Source organism: Myripristis murdjan, chromosome 15 (assembly GCF_902150065.1).
Source record: "Myripristis murdjan chromosome 15, fMyrMur1.1, whole genome shotgun sequence".
Lineage (NCBI taxonomy): Eukaryota > Metazoa > Chordata > Actinopteri > Holocentriformes > Holocentridae > Myripristis > Myripristis murdjan.
This window is the reverse complement of record NC_043994.1, coordinates 26,369,414-26,396,409: the sequence shown is the minus strand read 5'-3', so window position 1 is coordinate 26,396,409 and position 26,996 is coordinate 26,369,414. Positions and strand designations below refer to the sequence as shown.

General features: G+C 40.7%; 3 protein-coding genes across 3 annotated transcripts; 2 read left to right on the top strand and 1 right to left on the bottom strand.

The window, feature by feature from the left end:
- The first annotated feature begins 517 nt into the window (after positions 1–517).
- On the top strand, positions 518–13,854 carry tm9sf3 (transmembrane 9 superfamily member 3). The gene is made up of 15 exons (XM_030070564.1): positions 518–717; positions 1,743–1,938; positions 2,117–2,239; positions 4,526–4,686; positions 4,882–4,959; positions 5,626–5,757; positions 6,366–6,532; positions 7,040–7,134; positions 7,257–7,387; positions 8,369–8,508; positions 9,226–9,294; positions 9,415–9,561; positions 10,320–10,403; positions 10,567–10,643; positions 12,088–13,854. Exons 1-15 carry the CDS (start codon positions 625–627, stop codon positions 12,153–12,155), a joined length of 1,761 nt encoding a protein of 586 aa, XP_029926424.1. The 5' UTR covers positions 518–624; the 3' UTR covers positions 12,156–13,854.
- Positions 13,855–14,678: 824 nt separating this feature from the next.
- On the bottom strand, positions 14,679–21,619 carry prdx3 (peroxiredoxin 3). Its single transcript, XM_030070987.1, has 7 exons — positions 21,528–21,619; positions 18,121–18,232; positions 17,143–17,284; positions 16,836–16,971; positions 15,758–15,861; positions 15,052–15,217; positions 14,679–14,892 (listed from the first exon to the last, which is right to left on the bottom strand). The coding sequence occupies exons 1-7, from the start codon at positions 21,561–21,563 to the stop codon at positions 14,842–14,844; spliced, it is 747 nt and encodes a 248-aa protein (XP_029926847.1). The 5' UTR covers positions 21,564–21,619; the 3' UTR covers positions 14,679–14,841.
- A 1,146-nt stretch (positions 21,620–22,765) lies between these two features.
- Positions 22,766–26,835, top strand: sfxn4 (sideroflexin 4). The gene is made up of 14 exons (XM_030070810.1): positions 22,766–22,982; positions 23,095–23,160; positions 23,245–23,301; positions 23,403–23,429; positions 23,771–23,825; positions 24,127–24,152; positions 24,237–24,290; positions 24,382–24,444; positions 24,807–24,875; positions 25,000–25,090; positions 25,364–25,479; positions 25,565–25,650; positions 25,750–25,867; positions 25,944–26,835. Exons 1-14 carry the CDS (start codon positions 22,944–22,946, stop codon positions 26,019–26,021), a joined length of 945 nt encoding a protein of 314 aa, XP_029926670.1. The 5' UTR covers positions 22,766–22,943; the 3' UTR covers positions 26,022–26,835.
- Positions 26,836–26,996: the final 161 nt, after the last annotated feature.

The window sequence follows — 26,996 nt, the reverse complement described above, 5'->3', positions numbered from 1 at the left end:
TGAATCTACAAAATCAGATAAAGATTTCAGATAAAAAAGATTAACTTTACATCTGGAAAGCAAACTCCAGGTCTTTGTTTGGGAGAGAGCATGGAGGCAGATGGGTGTTTTTATGCATGTGTTTGACTTTTTAAACTACATCAAAACTAGACTATGAAGAAGAAATGAAAGTCTGTGTTTAAAATAAAAGCTTGAGACTTCTGTGCATGCTTTGAATAATAAAAGGTATGAAAAGTTAGGTGGGGTGTGTGTTCAGCTTGATTTGACAGGAGCTGCGTGTCAGGAGCGGGATCAGGTTTCATGAATCCGTCCTGTCAAAGGTGAAGCGCTGCCTCCGTGTCTTGGCAGTCGGATGACGTGGCTGAAGGTTGCGGACGATGTGCAGCCACCGTTTCTTTTCTCACCGCCTCGCTCACCGCTCTCCGACGCGAATGGCTGCGCTGAACCACGTGACCCACTGCGGCCAGTAGGATCCATGTGCGCTGGGTGCTCGTGAGGCGCTTACGCCATATGCGTATGAGAGCATCCCTAAAAAATTGCCTCTGTCATACAACCAGGAAGAAGGTGGGATAGCCCCTACAAAGCTAACATCCCCTATCTTTCTGCTCACTTTGGCCGAAAATAATGGGATCTTCCCGGTGGAAGATAGCAGTGGCGGTGCTTGTCGCTTTAGTGGGCTCTTCGTTACCTGTCGGCGCAGATGAACACGAACACACGGTAAGACAAGCCGCTCGGAGGCCGATTGAACAGGGGCAGCCCTGCGTGTGTTGGAAATAATGGACGTTTGTGCTCTCCGGGGTAACTTGCTAACATTAGCCGCGGTGGCTAACTGCACACAAGAAGATTGAACCCATGACATGTCACATTAGCTAACTTTGATTACGGTGTTATCCCACTATAACCAGTTAGTCATCGAACCGACTCGCGTTCAGTTAATTAGCTCGTTAGCTCTGATCGGTCCAAGTGCTTTGCGGCTAACGCTTAGCAGCTAGCTAGCTTATTAGCTCCTCTTCCAAACCGGGCTGTGTAGCACCGGCGGAGGCTGTGCACTCAGGCTAGCTAGTTGCTCAAAATCACCAAGTGTTAGCGCTGACAGGGGCAGCACGGAAAGCTGCTCAGCCCACAGAAAAACACCAGCAGAAGACAAGTGACAGGTGTTGCTGTGCCAGCTAGCGTTAGCAGTATCGCTAGCTGTGTAATATTGTGTTGTTCCGGTGCCGGTGTATCGTTAAGGGCCTCTCTTTGGCTCTCGTCTACCTGTTTTCATTGTTTCCCTCAAAACCCCCTCTCTATAACTTGTTAACAACAATATAATATAAAATCCAGAATATGACAGTCAATACTTAGTGTAGTGAAAGAGGATATGACGTTGAAGCCTTGAAGACTGCACTTGCAAATATACGTATACTCAGCTGTAGTACAATGTCTTAAACCTACGCAGTGATAAGTGTGTAGTATTTTCATAAACCCGCATGTATTTGAATGGAGTTGGACTCTCATTTACTAGCCTGTTTCAGTGGAAATATGACGCAACTCCAAAAAGTTTATGTGCTTTTGTGTCCCACTTTCTACATTAAGACGTTGTAAGTGCTGCAGTTTTGCACCAAACTCTTGCACATCATGGATTTATGAGCCAAAGACTTGTTTGCCCAGAATAATCAAATGATGACCACATGGAGCTATTAAGATGAGCAGGACCGGTGCATTCTTGGACTTTAGAGCTCTTGTGCTTCTTTTCGCAGTACACAGATAAAGAGGAGGTGGTTTTATGGATGAATACAGTGGGGCCTTACCACAACCGACAAGAGACATACAAGTATTTCTCTTTGCCCTTCTGCGTGGGCACGAAGAAGACCATCAGTCATTACCATGAAACACTTGGAGAGGCCCTGCAGGGAGTGGAGCTCGAATTCAGCGGGCTAGACATAAAATTCAAAGGTATTCAGTATTTGCATGACGTTTCACACACTTGTTGAACACATCCGAATTGATGAGTGAATCAGAATGACCGGCTTTCAGTTCTTACTGTATTTCTGAATCATTTTTATCATACAAAATCTTCCTCCTTTTATCTGATCAAAACTGATTTTGCATTTTTTTTTTTTGGTCTCACTAGAGGAAGTTATGCAGACAACATACTGTGAAATTGACCTGGACAAAGCCAAACGGGATGCCTTTGTCTATGCTATAAAGAATCACTACTGGTACCAAATGTACATCGACGATCTGCCCATCTGGGGTAAGTCATATTGGGCCAGTCAATCATTGGGGAAATACTGTATAGTGAATACATGTATTGTTATCACTAGAGCTGGGTGATTATATCAATATTATATCAATATCTGGATATAAGACCAGATATCGTCTTGGATATTGTCGTATTTTGATGCAGTTTGACTTAGATGTAGTTTTCTGGTATTACTAGATTGTTCTTGTTGTTCTATCATCATATCCACATCACTAATAATTGTTTATCAGAAAACTTTTCTGTTTAAATTATGAGAACATCAGTAGTCATCTCTTCAATATCATCACTATATCGATATAAAGTTATTCAGTCAAAGATATTGTGATATTTGATTGTGTTCTTATCGCCCAGGCCCTAGTTGTCACTGGTGTTTACTGCTTTGGAATGGTATTGTTGTTTGGACTTGCAGAAGTAGAAAGTTATTTAAATGGCCACTTTATATGTAATTGCCAAGTGTGTGTTATGGTGTTACCTGTTGCAGAAAATTGACTTTGTGGTAGCTGGGTTAATTGAAGAGCTTCTGCAGTGCTTTTCCAGTTAAAGCATGAGGACCAGAGATGAGAGCCGTTCCACAGTTTATTGTCTTTTCTAAGGATTTCCTCCTCAGTAGTTGACTGTCACAGATTATTTAATGTCTACAAGGCAAATGAAAACGATCAGCAAACAGGGGTACTCTAGTAAATTTCAATGCAATTAAAACAAACAATAATAACCATAACAAATATCCTTAACTTACGCAAATAATGCATCCAATGCACAGGCAACTGTAGAAGATATGTAGTATCACCTGCAGAACAACCTGCCGCACCACACAAAGGGAGAGAGTGAGCAGGGCCTGGTCCAGGCCTCTTATCAGTTCAGGTGTGGCCTGATAAGCTGAGGTGAAGTTCCTTTCCCTCTAGGACTGGGCAGGAAGGAAGATTTTCAACACCTGTCATCTGCTGATTATAAATGTTTGCAGTCACACTGTCTGTTTGATGTTGAACACAACCCAGTTCTTTTCAGTGGCTGGTAAATACTGAGAGATCTATAAGAGGCAGTGGAGCTAAACTTGAGCATGCAGTCCTCCTTAGCTATCCTGTGCTTGGCATGATAGCTATGATTTTGTGTAAATTTAGACTCTAATTAAGACTGCCAGCACCATCAGAGCGTGGTGTAGATGTTTCATAGTGATTTGTACAACTGAGCCACTCCTAAATTTGCCTAAACCTAAACGGGTATGACCTGATGATGTTGTGGACAATGGGTGGTGCATGAGACCTCTGTCAAATTATTTAACACCCTGTATGGCACATACTTACAGCATTATTGGAGTAAATAAATGTGGACTTTGACTTCATATCCGGATCCTGGTGTGTATGCCAGTGTGTAAACTTGTCTGGCTTGCTCATAATATGTGGGACAGGGAGCAGTGAGTGAGAAACACAGCAGGACTGAGTCTCTTCTGCTTCAAGCGTGCAGATCTGCAGCTTATCACTTGTGGAACAGCAGCCATTTCACTACAACATCCAAAAATGAACTCTTTGTTTCAGCTGCAAACTGCTGATGAAGAGGAAAAACAATACCTGCCATGGTTAATTTTTACGATCAGAAACAATTAACATACATTTGTCAGAGAAATATGTTACCACACCCTTTTCAGTGCTGCTTCTTGTGTTGAATGAGGCACTGTAAAACATGACGTAAAGAGACAAGCAGATTTAGAGTTTCAATGTAAAACTTTATCCCTCACTTAGACAAGAGGTCCTTTTTTCTTAGTCTTGGTCTTTATTTTTCTTTTTGTGGTCTCACACCTGCTGTGTGTCACAACACTGGAACACCATTAAGTTTTATCTAATATTACGCTCATGAACTAACCAGGCTGCAGAAAAATACTGGGACACGACTGCATAAAGTTGGAGTAGAGCAGGCCTGCACAGCGTAGGCAGCCAATCAGGAGCCTGGTGGGTACAGATGCCTTGGTTTGCCTTGAACTGATTAACTCGCTGTCTGGGAGAGCGTACGGTGGTCAGGAGGGACAAAGTTTGACAACAGGAAAAAAACAGACACTGTACATGTTGAGGAATACAAATTTTATTGTGACAAAAAGTGTGTCAAGTGATTCTTGCCAATTTGTCCCAAAAGAGAAATTTTAGCACCCCTTGTAGGCAGGTAATCTGAGACCCTGCTCACCCTGTGTCATAATACCAAAGGGCCAAGGCCTACAGGATCCCCTGGCCATGTGACCCCCTTCTCACAGAGCCCAAATCTCTAATTTCATGCATGGCATTTGTCTAGGTATTGTTGGCGAGGCAGATGAAAATGGAGAGGATCATTACCTGTGGACCTACAAGAAACTGGAGATCGGTTTCAACGGCAACAGAATTGTTGATGTAAATCTGACCAGCGAAGGCAAAGTCAAGCTTGTGCCAAACACGAGAATTGCAATGTCTTACTCTGTGAGTACCGAATCATCCACCTGATGGTGTTCTTTATATGCCCATGCAAATTGTTATGTTTTTGTGTAATATAATCTCATGTGGGATTGGTGGCATGATGTGAGGGGAAAAATGATTCTGACATTCATATTCTGGTGGTAAAAAGGAACTAAACCAACACCTAATAATAATAATATATAAAAAAAATCCTTACAGGTAAAGTGGAAGAAATCAGACGTGAAGTTTGAAGACAGATTTGACAAGTACCTTGATCCGTCGTTCTTCCAGCACAGGGTAAGTCGCTTTTTGTGCATTTGATAGTTAGAGTTTGTACAATATAGGCGGTTTATCATGCCAGCTAAGAAAGTTAGTGGCTTGTTGTGACATGATTGACCTTTTGAGATCTGTTGGGTTGAGAGCCTTGTAACAGAATAGGTATGACGCTGTAATTGACCAACCGAATGCTGGTATCTTTTGGCTGTGGCTGGTCAGATTGTTTACTCTACCCACCATTGTGGCAGACGACCAGCTGGGCTCTTTCCTATTCCAAAAAGCACTTTGGCTGCAGACGTTGTCAGATTGTCTGCTGAATTTGGGAATCCCCCTGCCACTTCAGCCAGTGAATGAAAATGTTTGTTTCCTGCCGTGACTTGTACAGTGAAGCTTCGTGAGGCTGAACCTACAGGGAGCATGGATTGTACAGACCTGTGTGTGTGTGTGTGTGTGTATTATTGAACACATTGCAGTAACTGAGTAACATCTTAATTGTGTGAAACCAGCATACACTGGGGACATTTCACACACTGCATAATGTTTTCATGTCACTGGATATTTTTAGTTGTTATTTCAAGGATTTTTCTTAATATTTCAGTAAGAAAGCCACTCTAGTGTGTACTATATTTTTCCATGTGTGCCCGTAGGTTGATTTTTGATGTGATTTTTGTTTGATTTTTGTCATAGATTCACTGGTTCTCCATCTTCAACTCCTTCATGATGGTCATCTTCCTGGTGGGTCTGGTGTCCATGATTTTGATGAGAACGCTAAGGAAGGATTATGCCAGATACAGCAAAGAGGAGGAGATGGATGACATGGTAAATTTGCTTTATATTTGTTCAGTGTAGAGCTGATAAAAAATAATTGATTTGTAATTTTAACAAGCGACTAGTGCACCGCTTATATGAAAGAATTTGTTTAGTAGACATTTGACCTTGAAGAACTTGTTTAAGGTTCATTGACCAAAACATCAGTGAAACAAATGAATACAGTGCGGCTGCAGCAGTGTTGAATTGCACCGGCATCTGAACGTGTGCAGATTCTTTTGGTTGGTGCAGTGATGAACACCTGATGGTTACAGATTCAGAAATGTTCAGATTTGCTTACTTTTTTCATCGCAAACTCTCATAAACTTGGTACTTTTTTGCTGCTTGTCAGACTAAGTAGGCAGTTGTAAGACATAATTTTGGGCCCTGGAAACTTTCGATAAGCATTTATCATAACTTAGGGTGATTAATCGGTTATTTGAAAAAATAATCTATTGATCAGCAGGCATGAAAGTAGCAAGGAGTTGTAGTCCTAGTTGAACATAGGTTTTTCTGTTGGTCTTTTTTCCCTCTCTCTCGTCTCTTTGAACTTAAGCAATGAATGATCAGAGTTTCTTGTTGTATATGTCATTTTTTGTTTTCTCTCTGTACCCGTGTAGGACAGAGACCTGGGAGATGAGTACGGCTGGAAACAGGTACATGGAGACGTGTTTCGGCCGTCCAGCCATCCCATGATCTTCTCCTCACTCATTGGCTCCGGCTGCCAGATCTTCTCCGTCTCCCTAATCGTCATCATCGTCGCCATGATTGAGGATCTGTACACAGAGTGAGTAACAGGCCTCTCAGGAATAAACTTACCCAAGTGTGTTTAAAATTGCTTTCTCTTAAGTAATATACGGTCTACTTGTTTTTCCCTGGAGAAAACGGATAGGACAAAGAAATGTGTTTTTAGAGGAATCAGTTTTGTGCAAACGGGGAGAAGCACAGGATTGAGTGGCCTCAAGGGGGAAGCAGAGAAGGAAGGTGACGTGTATTATGAAAAACAAATGGGAATGAATTTGAATATAACTGCACAGAAAAAAAGGACTTGGCCTGTGCACAGAAGGCTGTGTGCATGTATTTATTTGGGTCAAGTAAGGCTGATCTTAATGTATTAATTAAGATTTAAAAAAATGTATGTTATTACCGATACTTTGAGTGGAGGGAAATACTTTATAACCGTGAAGTTCTGGTTACAAGTGAATAAAAATGGAAGAAAAGAAGAGCAGGGGTGCAGCGAGGGAGGGAGTGGGAAGGCTTCGTGGGGCTCTACTCATATCATTCTTCTCTGTAGGAGAGGATCCATGCTGAGCACAGCCATTTTTGTGTACGCTGCCACCTCCCCTGTCAACGGCTACTTCGGGGGAAGCTTGTACGCAAAACAAGGAGGTAATATTGAAAAGAAACTCCCACATCCTTCCCATTGTCTCCGACTGAGCTTTCAGGGGTATATACATGATACCGAATGGTTAATATCATTGATGATAAATTTGCTTTGAATGTTTCTGTAGGCAGAAGATGGATTAAGCAGATGTTCATTGGGGCGTTCCTGATCCCAGCCATGGTGTGTGGGACGGCCTTCTTCATCAACTTCATCGCTATCTACTACCACGCTTCCAGAGCAATCCCATTTGGCACCATGGTGAGTTTGGAACACCAACACCTCCCCCCAAAAAACACAGAAAATGGAAAAAAAAAAATCCTCTGAGTCAACAGTTGTCTGTTAATCTGTGTTGCTGTGCTGTGCTGTCGTCGCCGCAGTGTGACATGATGCATGATGTACTTCATCATGTTTCACTTCTAGCCATAGAAACTTTATTATCTGAACTTAAGACGCCTCAACTGATCAGTTAGCATAATGAACTGAGTATGCATGAGTATGCAGAGTATTTTAACAGCATATCCCACTGCACACACCCTAGAGAATGTGTCTCCATGGTCAATATTTTAAATATGTTTTGACTCGGTATTTCAGTAATGTGAAATTTACAGTCCTTCATAAACAGCCTCAATGCCTGAGGAGTTTAGGATAAGCAAGATCCCACTGTAGGCTCGGGTTGCTATCATAAAATAACTTAACCCCCAAACTTCATGCCACACTAAATAGCATTGTATTTATTATTTATACAGTATTTAGCATGTCAGAGAATGCACAACACAGTTTGCTAGTTAATATTTGATTGTGGAGGAGTTATACTTGGAGTGAAATTTAGTAGTAAATTTTAGCTTCGGCTGACCTGATCTCCAGCAGCTGACAGCAGTGTGATTTATGATGTTGCAATTTATGCAGTAAAAGTTTTACGCAAAATGGTTCTCATTTGAAGTTCAAACTTATCATTATTGTAGTATTGTGAAAGATGCCAAAAGTGTGGTCTGGGCTGGTTCCAAATAAGCCCACATCATGATTCATTGACTGAAAACATAATTTTGTTATAGTTATGCTATAATGTTATGTTAGAGACGTATTCTATTTCAGTCTGCAAATTCTGAGCTTAGAAAAAAAACGTCACTAATGGGTTGTGGAAATGGTATGGTCTTGAAAAAGTCTTAAAGTTGATGTCTGGAAAAAAAAAAGTGTAGCAGCCCTGAGTAAATGTCCGTCCTCATGTTTGTCTTTCTGCAGGTCGCTGTTTGCTGTATCTGCTTCTTTGTCATTCTGCCGCTAAACCTCGTAGGAACAATTTTAGGGAGAAACCTGTCCGGCCAGCCAAACTTTCCCTGCCGAGTTAACGCTGTGCCACGGCCAATCCCTGAGAAGAAATGGTAGGTGTGGCCTTGACTTAATTGCCAAGTGTAATTACTATCCAGGAAATGACTGTGGTGATACTGGAGCTGAGTCCAACAGACAACTTTGAATGTCACATTGCATAAAGACACACCAGAGCAACACACCCTTACGCACAGTGCGAGGCGTGCTATGGATCACAGACTACATGCATCCCTCTGCATAGCCGGCACTGTGTAGCTGTGCAGTCAAACAGTATGGCGTTGAGTGTGTGTGTGTGTGTGTAGCTGTCTAGGGAGGTGTAATGAGTGATCAGCGGTGCATTTGAATTAACTTAATGAGATTACTAATGTGTATATGTAAGTCTGTTTTACTGTTCCATTTCTGTGACTGACAAGTGTTAATGTCCCGGGTCTGAAGCACAAAAAGGTTTTCGCCGACACTGTCGTAATCCAAAGACTGCACATAAAATGCCTGGCTAATAATAAATGGCCTGGTAATAAACTTTGACTGTAGTGAGGTTTACAACTCTGTCTGCCAAGCACTGCCCAGAGGAAACTGCAGATGACCTGAGGCCGCTTTCAGACAGAATTTAAAGAAAAAAAAAAATTAAAATCTGCCTCCTGATTTCCTCTTTCCCTCTGGAAAACACAATAAGGCGTTTATTTCCCTGAAGGTGCAAAGTGAAAACGGAGTTTCAACACAGAGAGACGCTTTGATTTGATTTGTTGATCAAAACTTTTGTGATCTCCTAGGTTCATGGAGCCGGCTGTCATCGTCTGCCTTGGAGGAATCCTCCCGTTCGGCTCCATTTTCATTGAAATGTAAGTCTCTTCTCTGGTGTGACAGACATGCAGGCGATGCTGATTGTTTTTTTTTTTTTTGTTTGTGTTTTTTTAACCGAGCAGCAGATCAGTTAACCCGTCTTGATCCCTGCTCACCAGGTACTTCATCTTCACATCGTTTTGGGCCTACAAGATCTACTACGTGTACGGCTTCATGATGCTGGTCCTGGTCATCCTGTGCATCGTGACTGTGTGTGTCACCATCGTGTGCACATACTTCTTGCTAAACGCCGAGGACTACAGATGGTGAGCATAAGACCACTCTCTTTTTTTTTTTTTTTTTTTTTTTTTTTTTTTTCATTTTTTGTACTTGTTTTTGACACGAGAGCCTGACAAATAATGTCTGGCTCATATCGGCTGATATTAGTTCATCACACATACAGTACAACAGTGTGAGTGTATAAAAAAAGTAAAGAAACACAGCACATAATACAGCACACAGCACTTGTAATAATTTAAATCCATAGTTTGCTGATGATCATTAGTTTGTCCAGAAAAGTCCCTTTTTTTCATTGATATTTTTGGCACAGTTGAGCAAATGTTTATAGTGATTGTGTCAATGCTATTCCTTAATACAAATGCATATAAAAATATTTTTTAAAAAAGTATCATTCAGTATTGTTATCTGAAGTTTGGTCAGGCTCTATTTGACAGACTTTTCTCCCTTTCCTGTTTAATGCACCTCTGAAGTATCACCATCAGGATAAAACATCACTGTCAACTTATTCACTTTTTTGTGTATATACAAATGTGTGTAGATGTATTCTCAAACAATAGGATTTAGGTAGGATTTTGGAAGTTAATCTCTTGCAGCATTCTCAAAACATTTCGAGCTTCAAAACACATTTACTGTGATTACTTGTGTTGTCACACGGCGTCAGTCTCCGATCAGGAGCTCAGGCGATCCGTTCTGATAAACATGAAAGGACAGGAAATGAAGCCATTACTGATTGGGACTGAAACTGTTGTTCATTTTTCTTCTTGTTTCTTCTCTCCTCTCCCAGGCAGTGGACCAGCTTCCTCTCTGCTGCGTCAACCGCTGTTTATGTTTACATGTACTCCTTTTACTACTATTTCTTCAAAACTAAGTAAGTTTCAGCCGTTTTTCACCGTTTTTCATCACATCATATAGGATCTCAGTTGTGAAATGAATATTTTCAAGTTTATATATATAAAAAAAAAGATATTTGTCAAAATTGAAAGAAAATGAAATAAATCTTGTACAACTTGCTCCTTGGTGCTGTGTTTCAGGATGTACGGACTCTTCCAGACATCCTTCTACTTCGGCTACATGGCTGTGTTCAGCACTGCCCTGGGAATCATGTGTGGTGAGTCTCATAGCTGCCAGCAGGGCTGCAGCTAATAATAATTTTCATTGTCTGTCAGGTATTTTTGGATTAACCGATTCATCATTTTGTCTATTAAGTGTCAACATTAATGACAAATTGCTCATGAGAAGTGAGCAGAGCCCAGTGATGTCATTGAATTTCCTCCTTGGCTGAAAAAAAGTATTATTTTGGTAATGATAAGAATAGAAATGAATATGCAAATCTTAGTGAAGCTGGAATCAGAAAATGTTTGGAACATTTAGCTGATGGATTACTAAAACAGTTGTCAGAATCAGAATTGGTTTATTTTCTTTTGATTGACTAGTTGTTTTGGCAATTAGTTGATCAAGTTTGCCCACCATAGACTGAAGAAACTTATCAGCAGAAACTTATCAGAAACTTATCAGCAAAATTCATAATAACTATAATAACTATATAAAATTCATAATAACTGTGAATTTCCTTCCTTCTATCTATCTATCTATCTCTACGTGTAATAGTCTTTTTTTTATCCTACTGCATGTAGCTTGGGCCCTCAGTTCATCAAAATGTTCTCAATAATGAATTAATGAGGTCAAAAAGTGAATTTTGTTGGAGTACAGAAAGATGCCAGTTATTTTCCAGGATTTTTATATAACCTGAATGACCACAACAACAACAACAACAAAAATTAATGTCATCTTGTGTGACCAAAATATTTAGGTGCACATTCAAAAAGATTCATTGTGAACGCAACCGGGCGCATTGTTCTTCCAGCTCAGTTCTTCAGCTGAGAGTGCAGATTTCTCATGGGCACCGAGCAAACAAATCACGCCTCCGTCACCACTTACAGGCGTAAATTGCGGTACTTCAGCTGGAAGAATAATCCATTAACGCCGACACTCTTGCACTCTGAAGCATTTGTTGTAATTGGAGCGTTTGCTGATCTAATCGGCTCTGTAATCGGTCTTGAAGATCAGTCTTGCAGCAGCGGCAGCAGCCCTCTGCATCCTTCACATCACCTGGTAGAGGAGCTCGTATCCTCTGCGGTAATTTGGGGGCGTCGGTGTTGAAAAACTGTTGGTGCAATCTGGATTTGCATGTCCTCGCCTACAAAATATGTGGGCACAATAATAAGATTTCCATATAATTTCCATATGTATGAGCACAGCAGGCACCCGCAGCTTTATTTCTTGATCAGCCATATTAGGTACACATTCTGCTTATTTTGCACAGTTAATGAATAAGCATTCTGATATGGTCATTTTACGGATAAATCATAAGATTTTCCCTGTGTAAATCCAGACCTTAGTAGTAAAGTTGATCATATGATGGGTTTGTGTGGCTCCGTTTGCAAAATACATGCAGTATGTGGATAAAGCTGAAAGGGTAAGGTGCTAAGTTGAAAATATTGCTGCTTGTCGAGTCATCACACAGAAACTCACAGTCCAACTCTGTTTCGCAGGTGCTGTTGGATACATGGGAACAAGTGCCTTTGTGAGGAAGATCTACACAAATGTGAAAATTGACTAAGACCGATGCAGCAACACAGGGATGTACCTGAGCGTATCCCTACCACAGGCGGCGGGCACAAGTCATTCTTTATTTTTTATGTCTTCTCTTTCCTTTTCTTGCAAAGAGATTGTGGAATCTCACTTTGTACGATGTAGTTTTTCATTTTTTTTTCCTGAATGAATCTCCAACGCCGTAAAACAACAAAAAAGTGAACAAGAGCGAAATCCGCGGGAAAAGATATCAACCCATTGGTTCTGTTTTTATCAGTTGCTTTCAGACAAAACATTGGGGGCAAAATGTTCACGGATTGACATGGCTTCTCTTCCCAACCCCCAGTTCCACCTGAGACCAGAGAACATAGATGTTTATTGATGGAATAGTCTAGCTCTCTTCAGTGAAGAGGCCTAAATGTATTGAAAGCCTTTGTTCTATTGTATTAGAATATCGGAGAGTTGGGTTCGTGTCTGTGCTCTGACTTGATTCTATTTTGTATTCCTGACTCACTCTGAATATCGTTAATATTGTATTTTTGGTCTCCGTTTCCTTCAGCACATGTGACATCATCACACGGCACAGTGAGCTGTTTGAATTTACTTCCACTGCGATTGAGGATCACACACAAACTGTCGAGTTGCTCTCGAAGCATTCCCCTATTTGGACAATTCTGATACCCTGTTACAGTAGCAATCCATCCAGTCGATGAGAGGTATTTTAGTCCTGCTGTAGTTTACTGTACAGATGAAAAAATAAAAAGAGGGACTGATCAGTGGTTGAGGTACAGTATGGAAAACCGATTGTTTTAAATGGATGTTTGTGACCCCCATTTCCCCGTTTAGTCTTCTGTTCTCTTAATGTTTGGGTTTGAATGAAGTCTACTTGTAAAGATAATATATGGATAGGGGAGAAAAGTGTATATAACCTTAATAATGTACCTTTAGATGTAGATCCCAAATGTATTTTCGTTGTACAGATTTACTACAGGGTGTTTTTTTAAACGAATCATTCAGTTCTAAAAGAAGACTTTTTTTTTCCTGGGTTTGTTTTGTTTTTTTGGTGCTTGGGGCGGGGCTGGTGGCGCTGTTACATCTTGCCTGAAATTATTGCATGAAGTTTTCACCAAACCATCTGCTCATCGGATACCATGTTGGTCGGCACTGTCGGTTTTTTTGACGTTCCCTGGTTGTGACCGTCTCTCGAATCAGTCTCAAAACGTAAAGGTATATTTTGATGACCAGTAGAGAGGTGATTGGAAAGACCTACTTGTGGACACTTCCTGTTATTTTGAGTTCATATATTATTTAAAGCTTTAAAAAAAAAAGGCTCTCCATCTTCTGGTAAGCCATTTCCCTCACATTCTTTTTGTTGCCTAACCTGAAACATCATTGTGAATGTCGGAAGGAAATGAGGCGTTTGCTTTGTTTCTGCAAACATACTGTACAAAGTGAAATTTATGTACACTTAACTAGATGTTTTCATAACCACATACAGTGCTGCAGAGTGTTTCAAAATGCTTTTTTCCATTTTGTGTAAATACAGTATGTACCTTACATGTATGAGAAGTGGCAATGCCTTTTTTTTTTTCTAATTTTCAATTCTCCCCCACTGAAGTTGATTTTTGGCACCTCATGTTGTGTACCAATAATGTCTGATGAGACATTTTGAACCTGCATATTAACTTGCTGTAAAAAGAAACAAAATAAACATGTTTATGTACAGGGGTTATGTAAGCGTGGTTTTGTCATTGCAATGAAACTTTGTTAACTTTAGTAATTAGTATTAAGAAGTTTGCAGTTTACTTGTGGGCTAAGAATTAAGTGCTTCATTTAGTGTGAGTAAAAATGAAGCAAAATTGCCAATTTAGCTCCATCATTTTACAGCAGAGATCCTTTGTATTCAGCTCAAGTGCAAATGGTAGTAAATAAAAGCTGAGCTGAGGAAAAAACAAATGCTAAATTGACAAAATTGCTGTGCTAACTGGGGCCTTGATAGAGTCTCTGTCCAGCCAAATAAGGTCATGTGGCGACTGACAGTTACAGGCCACGAGCTTTATCGTTTTGTCCAGGCTGATGTCTGCAGTGTGTGCTATCTGCACCGAGGCACATTTAACTTTGGAGGGAGGAACAATACAGTTTCAGACCAGCTGGCTTGACACAGGGCTGAACAATTCATCGAAATATTATCGAATTCACAACATGACCAAGTGCGATATCCAAACTGCAGGAGTTTCAAGTTTTGTGGAAGGCAAAATGTGACAAAACAGCTTTATAAATAAAGTATTATGGTGCCACAAAGATGCCCTGGCCTACAAACTGTATTTTTGTTTTTGTCCCCTACTGCCCTCTGCCAAAAAACATCATCTCAATAGCTTTTTCAGTGAAAATGAAAATTATAATGAAAGAATTACCATTCCTACTCAAATTGTCAATCATATCCCAGCTGAAATGTGTAAAATTAATTATGATTTTTTTTTTTACCATATTGTTCAGCCCTAGCTCATCATCACACCTCACGCCAAGAAATTAATCACAACAGGACAAGGGCTAACATCTATAAAGAATATATTTATTAATGTATTCCACTGCGTATGGATATATATGACAACTTCTCGAACGTTTACTACTCTATTCAGGAGCCAGTGCACATGTTTTCAGCTTGAGACCTGAACGATCCACACATGTAGTGAGGGCTGCAAGTTGTGTCTTCTTCAGTTGACTTTTTCAAAGTAGTCCTTGGATCCCTCCGGGGTCGGTTTAATCTGAGAGGAAAAAAAAAAAACTTCCATCAGACAAACTTACACACACACACATTTCCACGGTGAGTCTCATTCATGTGTCGTCCAGACATGAACTGGACGTCTTGTTGTGGGAGGGGATCATGCAGAGCCACAGAAGCTTCCGGGGTTAAAGCCGCTCACCGTCGGGGAATGTGGGGTCCAGCTGGCGGGACAGACCTCGCCGTGCGTCTCCACAAACTGGAAGGCCCTCACCAGACGGAGGGTCTCCTCCACGGAGCGGCCCACCGGCAGGTCGTTCACACTCATGTGCTTCACCACGCCGTTTGGATCGATGATGAACAGGCCTCTGAGGGGAAAAAACAACAGCAGCAGGAGGAGTAAATAAGATGGAGTTCACCTGCACAAATCTGTATTTTTCCTCTGTTTTATCTAGAGCTACAACTAATGATTATTTTCACTTAACTGGATTGTCCTTGATAGATGAATTGATCGACTGATTAATCATTTAGTCCAGTGGATGTACAATGATGAATAATTAATCAAAAAAGTACAGAAATTGAACTACGGACAAGTACAAGATCCAAACTGCATGTGCTACAAGTTAAAGGTGAAATCTGTGAAAAAACATTGTTGTCAGTGAAGTATTACAATGCCACAGAAACACCCTGGCCTACAAATTGTATTTTCCAGATGTAAGAAAACATGTTTGTTTGCTACAGACCGCAGCAAAAATCACATCATCAAGCCTTTTCAGTGAAAATAAAAATTATAATGCGAAAATAATCAGTCCTATTGAAATCATGAATCACATTACAATCGCAATATCTGTACAGTTGATGGCAATATTATTTTTCTAGCATATCGTTCAGCCGTATGATGAAGGTACCTCAGTGCGATGCCCGGGTTCTCCAGGAGAACGCCGTAGTCCCTCGAAATCTGCTTGGTGAGGTCTGCAAGCAGCGGGATGTGAATGCCGCCCAAACCTCCAGCCTGACAAAGAACAAGAACAAAGATTTTCTGAAATACTGATAAGAATTAACACTTTAACTGCCAGTAGTGCCGTGAACACAACAATAACACAACAATAACACAACTGTGACGCTCCAGGGCTGCTAGCACTGTTCAAGCCAAAGACCAGAAACAAGGTGGAGAGAAAAAACATGCAAAAAATGTTAATATGTGACAATACAAAGGTTCTAGAATGTTGTTAGTTAATATGTGACAATACAAAGGTTCTATAACGCTGTTAGTTAATATGTGACAGTACAAAGGTTCTAGAAAAGGGGTGTCCAATCACGTGCCATGGAGGGCCAAGAGGCTGCAGGTTTTCATTCCAACCAAGACCTCCACCAGGTGACTTCACTGATTAGTTCCTCCTTTCTGTTACAAGGTGAGGTGATCAGTGAAGTCACCTGGTGAAGTGGTTGGAATGAAAACCTGCAGCCTCTTGGCCCTCCATGCCACATGATTGGACACCTCTGTTCTAGAATGTTGTTAGTTAATATGTGACAATATAGAGGTTCTAGAATGTTGTCAGTTAACATGTGACAACAGAAAAGTTCTAGAATGTCTCTAGCATGACAATGAAAAGGTTTTAGAATGTTGTCAGTTAACATGTGACAACAGAAAAGTTCTAGAATGTCTCTAGCATGACAATGAAAAGGTTTTAGAATGTTGTCAGTTAACATGTGACAACAGAAAAGTTCTAGAATGTCTAGCATGACAATGAAAAGGTTTTAGAATGTTGTCAGTTAACATGTGACAACAGAAAAGTTCTAGAATGTCTCTAGCATGACAATGAAAAGGTTTTAGAATGTTGTCAGTTAACATGTGACAGTAGAAAAGTTCTAGAATGTCTTTAGCATGACAATGAAAAGGTTTTAGAATGTTGTTAGTTAACACGTGACACTGCAGAGGTTCTAGAGTGCTGTTAATCTATCTCGATGGGAGGTGGACAGGTGTACCTTGCGCGGGGTGTTGGTCCACGCCAGGTGGGTGAAGTGCGAGTCCACGGACACGCCCACCACCTCACAGTTGATGTCGTGGAACTCGCTGGCCTTGTCGCTGAATGCGATGATCTCTGTCGGGCAGACGAAGGTGCTGCACAGAGAGAACATCTGAGTTTGACGTGTGTCAAACAGATTTCATCTAATTCCACAGAGTTCCTCCTGGTGGCTGGTTAAAAAGGACCATGATCCTTTAAATCAAGAATAAACAGTGCCAGCGTGCTGCTCGTGTCAGTGTTGGGTGTGTGTGAGAAGCCACACTCACAAATCCAGCGGATAGAAGAAGAGGACCAGATATTTGCCCTTGAAGTCACTGAGGCTGACCTCCTTGAACTCTCCGTTGTGGACGGCGGTGCCTTTAAAAGCAGGCGCAGGCTGGGTGACAGCAGGAGCCCACCTGGCAGCGCCTGGCACAGTCAAACACAATTTATTAAACCTTATATTGCTATTTCCTCAGATAAAACCCTGCCAGCTCTGTTTGGATAGAGAGTAGAGGTGTTCCACTGAAAGCCCAGGTTGTGTTTTCTTTCACATTAATCAAGTAAAAGTTGATGAAAGATGCGTGGCTTGTCCAACTCCAACTCTAATGCAACTATGAGTTCAGTGTTAAGTTTTATTGAGCAAAAAAAAAAGCAGAAATGGACTAGTAACTAGTTCCACGTTTCGGTGGTAAATCTTGAGTGCATGTGTTGCAATAATTCTGGTATGAAAACCATGACGTTGCAAAAATCTAATCGTGGGATCTGCCAACCCGGCTAAGACTTGGTTTCATAAAACTGCAGCGTTACACAAACTATGAATATCAGCCATTGTTTACTGCAGACATCAATCACATAAATCAGTTGCTGTGTAACTCTTCCTTGACTGAAGGGAAAACTGAAATAGGGAAAGGGATTTTTAAGAATTTCCCAATTTGGGATCAATAAAGTACATTTATCTATCTATCTAAACACAACACCTTTGGACTTGTGCTCATATTTAGATATATTACTGTCTCGGAAAGAAGCCATTCAATTCTTCTTGTTTCTTCACATGCCAAGTGCATTAAAGGATCAAGGTCAACAGTGAACTAGTTAGAAAGAAACAAATAATCCTTGCACTAAATGGTTCACAGGAAACTACCACAGATCAGCCACTGTGTGTTATCCAGTTGATCATATGTTGATGTAATCCACATGCCACGAGTCTGCTGACCAGTGTGGGCTGATGAAATGGGTTATGACTGAGCTGATGCAGTACGTACTGGTGGACAGACAGGCTCTCTGCAGGGTGGGACAGGTGAGGAGTCTTGCAGCTCCGGAGGCTCCATGTGGGCAGAAGGCCGACACTTTCAGGCCTGCCGCTGCAACTCTTGCCTGAGAAAGGCAAAAAAAAGACTTATCGATTCACATAATCCACAAATAAATGCTCATCTGAATCACTGGAAATTTTCAGCAAGTTCAACAAGATCAGGAAGATGACTCTGATTATCTGGTTGATTTTTAACTACAGCTGAACTAAAGCAGTCCTTAGCTGCAGGAAACACGTCTAACAATAATCTGGTCGAGTTGAACCGCAAAGGAACCACAAACAAGGTCAAGAAAGGAGGAAGCTAATATTATGAGGACTAATGTCCTTAATACAAACTGGAAAAATACTAGCAGCTTAGCCCAACAGACAACCAGGCTGTCTGACTTGAGCCACACAGGCCTGTCGTCACCATTCATGTCTGGTCGACAGTGTTGTAATGTAACGAAGTACAAATACTTCGTTACTGTACTTAAGTAGAATTTTCACATATCTGTACTTTACTTCGTTATTTATATTTCTGACAACTTTACTTTTACTCCACTACATTTCCGAAATAAAATGTGTACTTTTACTCCGATACATTTCTCTTAACCACCTTCGTTACTCGTTACTACAAAATAAAAGTTGAGTTGGTGACGTAATTCCTGTTTGTTATCGTTTCAACCGCGGCCGCCAAGTGCGAAGAAGAAGAAGCTCCGCCACCGGTCACAGTGGGTTACCCGGCTGCCCATATATGAATCCCCGCAGGCTTTCTATGTTTTTTTCGGCAGTATCTTTGTGATTTTTTTGTGCATTCGTTGAAAGACAGGGTGACATATTTTAGGCCATTTTCGTCGTGGCGAATGCTGAAGGAGTCGGGCTTTAATTTGCGGTTGCCCTCGTTCGCCCTGCGTCCCATATGAAGCTGCACGTCAAACCAGACTTTACAGACAAGCCCCCAAGGTGTGTCTGAACTTCGTGCCTGAAAGTGCTTCATCTTCTGGCAGTCTGCCTCGGTTATGGCTTGGTGGTGGGAAGATTTGTCATGTCCTTCTCGGCGGAGTTTCTTTACCACACTGCCAAAAACATTGTTACTGGTGGTGAATTCAGCGTCTTTTAACAGACACCAAGCACCTCCTCCAACCACTCATCCAGGCTCAGGCCACCCAGCAAATCAAAATTCACCACAAAGTCTGACATTTTGTTCACAAAAGTCTTGAAACAAATGTGACCTAACGAGGAAGTGGAGCGCAGAGCAGCTGGTTGCTAGGCAACGCTCTGTCCGTTTACACTGGCACAGGGATATTTTGTGCTGCGGTCTGCCAGTGGGTTACACTGATTTTACAACGGCATGGAACGCGGCTCAGCCAATCACATTTAAGGATGGGAAGCACCCGTTTTATAATTTCAAATAATAACTCGCGCTCGTGACAGTTGTTGCCAGTTGCCAAGTTCAGTTTGTCCAAACAGGGAGGCTGAGAGACAGAGAGAGCTGTTGATGGTGACAGAAGTTTAACGATAATGTTAAAAAGTTGAAGCTTTTTTCTCCTGTACCCGGGTTGCTTTTACTGTAAGGAAGCCACAATAAATTCATTATCAAAATTCTAACCGCTCACTTTGTTTAAATACTTTTACTTTTACTTCTAATACTTAAGTACAGAAAATATCAGAAAATTACTTTTGATACTTAAGTACAATAAATGTCAGGTACTTTAAGACTTTTACTCAAGTAATATTCTAAAAGGTGACTTTAACTTCTACCAAAGTCATTTTCTGGTGAGATACTTGTACTTTTACTCAAGTATCGCTTTCAAATACTTTATACAAGACTGCTGGTCGAAAAGTTTCATCCTTGCATTTCAAGCTTGGCTGGTAGTTTAATTCCATCTGAAAAACTGGAGCACTTCACCTCCGCCCCGTGACGTTCAACTGTTTTCTTTAGACTCTAAAGCAGCTCCCTCTCTGATAACTAACTTAATATCGTTCTGTGGTTATTTCATTTTTCAATATTACATTTAAGCATGTCAGATGCATACTAACTCGACTTTAAATAGCTGTATGTAGAATATGGCCCTTTAGTTTTCTTTATAATCTGCAACACATTTTTTTCCTCTCTTCAGTGTGTTTTCCATTTTAGTCTTGGCCTTTATGTATTTCTCTTTTAATTATGTACATTTGTATTATAAACCCTTCTACCGTGACTGTAAAGCACTTTGGGCCATTCCTGTCATTTTTAAACATGCTACATAAATAAAAGTGACCTGACTTCACTATTCTCAGCGGTGTAGCTGGTCTGCAAATTGTGACTGATTTGAGTAGATCATGGTCACACACATAGGTGGCCACATGGGTGGGAAGAAAAAAACTTCTTCAGACTCAGTTCACCTCTGAGGAAGAAGCAGAAGTCTTCAAAGTGTCTGTGCTGCTGTTTTCAAAACCCAATGTAGTGAATAATTAACCCGCCTACAACCTGTTTGCCCACCCTTTTTTGAATGCAGAACAGCCTGTCCACTTTAAAGCTGACAAGATAAACTCACAGTTTCCATCCTAGTGGATAACATCCAACTGACATAAGTTACATGAAGACAGTATACCTGCTAATAGGATCTTTTAGGAAGAAAACTACATATAAATCAATGCCTATCAGACTGCAGCAGACAGAAGAAACCCTGTGCAGCAGCAGCAGGATACATGTACAGTCTATATTCTGATCAGAGCTGAGTTTCTAGTTAGTCTGGTTTGTACTGCACTCCTTAACAAAAGGCTGCATCACTGTCTCCTGCTGTCTTTCATGTTTGCCCTTTGTTCTGCATGAAAGGGACTCAAGTCATCCTGACACACTTCAGATGGTTATTATACACCAACACGACTGTGGTAAATTAGACAGCATGGCAGTGACTGCACAAAATAAATAAAGTCAATATAATCTCAACATTGAGCAGGCAACCACATGCACGTGCTAAGTCCCTGGAGGAATATCATAATGATTTTTGTTAAAATTCTGCTTTTTCATCGTTTTATAACTTCAGCCTGTCTGCATGATGTAACTGTCGGAAAAGTAAACGTCATTCATTTACTTTCTGTCGACCTAAACTTAAATAACAACAACAACAACAAAAAGAAAAATCCTGATTATAACTCATTAATAAACTGTTTCGCTCTTATTTCCTATGGTCCCCTTTTTGACCCCCCACGTGTCTCTCGGCGGCCCCCGGGCCAGACTTTGACAACCACAGCGGCAACAACAACATGACCGGCTCTTTCACGAGCGCAGCGTGTGAATAACTGATCAATAGCCGATATCGATCCGGGCTCAGACTGAAGTGACACGCAGACCCGCAGCAGGAGCCGCTCGGCTGCTTTCTGACTCGCCGGACTTACAGAGGACTGGAGCAGACGTGCAACGGTGGTCGCCATTTTGGATCCTGTCAGAGGAGGTCAATGGCTCACCTTTAACACGTCATTACGTGCATGTGACGCAGGTGATGACGCTGCGGTCAAACCCGCGGGACACTTATCAATACATTTCGTCCTCACAAAACACAAAAAACAATTCAAAATATTCCTGCATGACACAGTGTTCTTGACTGAGTTTATTGTAACACACTCAACGTTTTAAATCATTTTTATTATTTTTTTTTTTAACCTTTTTTTTGTCTGTTTGGTATGTTTTGTTTTTGCTTTATTTCTCTTTTCTCTCTTTTGCCTTGTTTTATGTTTTATTGTCTTAATGCTTCATCTCTTTGTAACAAGGCTGTTATTTTCTTTGTTCGTGACTTCAGATAAAAAAAAAAATATATAACATCTACATTTGTGCGTAACATTATTAGTCTGATAATAAAAACTGGATTTTTAAACATGGATTTATTAATTTATTTTGTCTTTTTGGTATAATTGCATTTGTGAATGTGGAATTTGTCAAGAAATAAATTAAAATTAACAAGGAAAAATGCACTGGCATCTTCGTTACAATAAATATGGCAACTAAATGTTATGTTTCTATAGAAAAGAGTAAAATCTGAGAAAACGTTGTGAACTATGAAATTATGAACATCTTTCCATACACCGGGAATATTTGCGCAGTTCTTGGAACACAACGACGCGCTATAACAGGCGGTGATGCTGCCTTCATGTGCTCCTCGTAAATTCTCCATTCGACCTCAAAAGTTGTAAAAACGACTTGTTGCATATTCTGCAGCTTTGAACTCTGAGTGTAATTTAACACGAACATTAGTCCTGACCTTCAACTGCACCTCGCAAACTCTTGGTCGGAAATGATAAGAACCAGGGACCTTCAACAGAAAAGTTTTGGTAGTTGTTTTATTTAAGACATCAAATCAAATCAAATAAATTTATATTTTGCATGGCCCTAGTATTGTGGAGTTGAGAAAATGCACGTCTGCAGCTAAAATTATGTTTAAAGTCATTCATAAATTAGAAGTTGGGCATCACTTTTAAAGTCAGTTGTTGACAAGGCTTCAGGGCTGTGCCTCCTCTATAGATAAACAGTGAAATCGAAATTATCAGTCCTATTCAACACTAATCTTGGGTCGCACATTTGCGCGTTTCTCGTAAAATCCATATTTCTGACGGTATATGAATGCGACATGTGCCCGCCCACACCGGCCATGTGTTTGCACGCGGAAGTGGATTGTAAATAGGATTTGACCTTAAAAGCATGAGAAATGCATGTGGGTATAACATGCAATAGTCTCATATTTCCTGCAATACAAACCACAGATCAGTGAATTTATCAGGATTTTTTTTTTTTTTTTTTTTTACATTTTATTCCTTCCGATGGATCCTAACTTGCTGTACTGGAGGAGCCAGGGCCAGGTACTGCCGCTGTCACCCTGCACAGCATCATCAGGCTGATACAAGCCGTGCATATGATGGTTTTAAAGCATATATCTTTATATTTGGGGTTTTTGTGCTGCTTTTCTTCCAGTCTTTCTTCAGTCGACTGCGAATCTGGTGCAACCTTCTTGATCCGAGCTCCCTGCTCGCCTCTGATGTGAGTGGCAGCCTCGGCACTGACCTTTACCATGACTGGGATTAATCTAATATTTAACTAGAGTCTTCTTCTTGTTCTCCTCAGGCTGAGATACAGAAAGCCCGCTCCCTGCTTGTAAGTGGAGAGAAACCAAATGAAGAAGTAAGCTCCAAGCTGAACAGTCCTCACTGCGCACAGTTCAGTTTAATCGCCTTGAGGAGCCCTGCACAGATTAATAATCCGTGTTCTGATTTCTCCTGCAGGATGAACACGCATGGACTCTCTCCCTTGTAAGTTGGACGACAAACACAAAAACTGAAAATTGCATGTTCCTGCTCCTGGTTCCACAAACAGCGATCAGCTGATACTGCAGTATTTCGGGACATACAGTGTTTATGATTGTGTGAAGTGGGCCTCATGCATCAGTCATTTGTACAAATTAATTTTTATTCAAAATTCATTCTCCATCACTATGTCCCTGTCTTTGATATATGGACACATGATGAATACTGTTTGAGTGGTGGTGTATACACATTATATGCTGAATATGTTAGTATGTTTTTACTGAAAAAACAAAAACAAAACAAATGTCTTATGATTGAAGCCTGGTTTCCTTTCCTTTTTTTGCCAGTCGTCTGTCCATGCTGATTCTGGAGCTGTAATTCCCACAGTTTTCCGTCCTCCAGGTACAGTAGCACAAATGTTTTTTGTTTGTTTGTTTGTTTGTTTTTTTACAAATTCTACAAAAAATAAAATAAAATAAAATAAGATCAACAGACAGTCTGAATATTCTCATGAAAACACTCAGATGTGTCGGGGTATCCGTGAGTCCCCCAGAAGTCTGAAAAACTCTTAAATCATCCAAATTTAAGGCTTCAAAATAGTTTTTAAGAGTTATTATAAGTGTTCATTTTTCTCTATGCATTTTCACTTTTGCATCAGTACAGACAATAATGCAGATATCATCACTCCTCTGCTTTTTTCTAGCTTTATTGCCAATATCAGCTCCTTTGGTGAGTCTCTAATGTCAGTATTTGCTTAACATCCTTTTGGTTGTATATGGGATACTGATGCAACTTTTTTTTTTCTTTTTCCAGGTTGTTGCCAGCTTGGTGCCTCACCGCGGTGTTACCCCAGCTCTGTTTTGGCAGGTTAGTGCCTTCATCATGTTCTCAAACCACAAATCACCATCGCACCACATGATGTCCTGAGCACTAACAAGAAAATGTTGGGTTCTTGCAGTTTTTGCTGCAGAGTTACAGCGCCGGGTTCAACTACACAAACAGGAACTCTTCGTCAGAACAGGTAATGTGTTTCTCCAGAAGCCAGAAAAATTCAAAAAAACACTGAAACACAACCAAATATCCTGCATGCCTCCAAATACATTGCTGAGTTAAGTGTTAGTGTAAATTATGTGATATTATTGTCAATCTGAAGTAGGTTTGGCTGGAGAAGAGGTTTCTCCTCTGTTTCCTCCACAATTGAAGTTAGGTGGTCTGCTTTATTGCACTCCTACACACATGCACACGCACACACACACACACACACACACACACACACACACACACACACACACACACACACACACACACACACACACACACACACACACACGCAGACTATGGGGACCCTCTAATCTCAATCTGCCCTCTGTCTCTCACCCACAGGGCCAGAAGCCATCGTTGAAGCAGGCTCTGCTGGTTGTTGGGGCGGTTGCCTATGCCACATGTGCAGGGGTGTGTACAGCGACAGTGTGCCTGCTGACTTGAATGCTTCATAAAACATGAAGACAAAATGTTAACATCAGTCACTAATCATAAATGTGATTTTTTTAATTATTATTATTCCCTCTTATTGCAGGCGGTCCCTCAGATTGTCATTCATCGACTTGGAATAAGCGCCGTACCACTCCAGGTTTTCTTCAGGTCGATATTACCAATCCCTCTTTCAGGTGAGTCCTCTATTTTTAAACCAAACCAGCTCCACTCTTGCACTGGGATATGCTTTTGCACTTATTTTCAGATTGACAGACAGAACGTATCTAACAATTTCTCCCCTATAGTTACTACTTTTGTATTTATTCTTCCATAGTAGGTCAGCTGTTATGGATCCAGTTTGTTGTGATGTTGTGATTCAGCTGCAATATAATATCTTTATCATGACAAGGTGGGAATTTTTTATTTGTAGCGTGTAACATTTACAAGTGTTATGTAACGTTCTCCAGCTGCTCTGGCCTCCTTCAATATGTACACTATCCGAAGTGAAGAGTCAGAAAATGGAATCCAAGTGTTTGATTCCAAAGGAAATCCTGTCGGGATCTCAAAAGCAGCAGGAGAAAAGGTAAGAAGGGAGTCAGGAGGAGGTAAAAAATAAAGTTCAATTCAGTTTGCGGTGCTTTACTGTTGTTTTGTCTCGGTGTCTTCAGGCTGTGAGAGACACTGCGTTGTCAAGAGCAGCACTGTTAGGCACAACAGCCGCCGTTCCCAATCTCCTGTTTTTCTTCTTGCAGAGGTGAGTCACTTTTGTCGAGGGAATTTAGGATTTTAGAGAAAATGTCAGACTGACCAAATCGTGTTTGTTGAGCTTGAACAAACAGACTCTCTATTACAGGACAAGACTTTTCCAGAGGAACTCTCTTCTGGCCACTCCTGTCCGTCATATGAGCGCTGCGATTGTTCTGGGCCTGATGATCCCCGTCTCGTTCAGTCTCTTTCCTCAGCTGGGAACGGTGAGATTCGACATCTTTCTGCACTGTTAACACTCGTCTCCTGGTGATCTCAGCTGACGTCATCTCTGTTTTGCAGATCGAAAGGGAAAATTTGGAGAAGGAGCTGCAGGACGCGGCTGTCGACGGCCATTTATTCTATCACAGAGGACTGTAAAGAGCAGCTTGCACTGATCCACTGACTGAACAGGAGTAAAAACAAAAATCAAGACTGATGCTGCATCATCTCCAATGTCAGCTCCTATATTTTGGCCAAATTTGTGTAAGATGATGACAAAAATGGCTTGGTTTTTCCTTACATCTGCAGCAGGGACCCTAAACAGCTGCAAACTGAAGGTGCATGATCATAAAATGCAAAAATGGATTATTTTTCTCTCAGTGTTCATATGGATTTTTTTTCTAACCCTATTTATTACATTCAAAGAAGCTTGAATGTTGTTTTTGATAGTAAATTTATTTAATGGGAATATTAGGTGCATTTATAGATAGGAAATATTACATCAATCCATGAAAAATACATTAATTTAGTTTGCAAAGTTAAATGAGCATTTCTATATATTGCACACAGTGTCTTATATGAAATACTTAGGCACAAAACCATCCTTTTGGCAATGGTATGATAGTAAAATAACACAGAGTTATTCACAAAGGATACCTCGATAAAAATATAACCTGAACATTAAGACACACAATATGCAACAAAAATCAATGAGCTGGTCCTGTGGACATGGAAGCATCGATCGTCGTTTCTCGACCAGTTGCAGAAAAACGAACATTTCCAGCTTTGTGTTCTAATAAACCATCTATCAGAAAGAGTGTTGTGTTTGAAAAAGAATTAGAGCGTAAAAAATGATGCAAATTGCTTGTTTTTCAGTTTTAAGTTGTGGATGGCACTATGGTCATTAGTAAATATATAAAAAAACGAGACATTGTTCAAAAGATTAAAATGTAAATAAAACCAACACATCGTACAATTTCTACTGTGGTTTAACTTTCTGATCTGGAAACCACTTGTTCTTTCTATTAATTAACTCATTAATAGCAACAGAGTGCTTGTTACATCCAAGCGATTTCAGCTGCCGTTAGGCACTCCTGCACAAATACAGCTGGGTCCTCAGTGCAGTGCCTACCC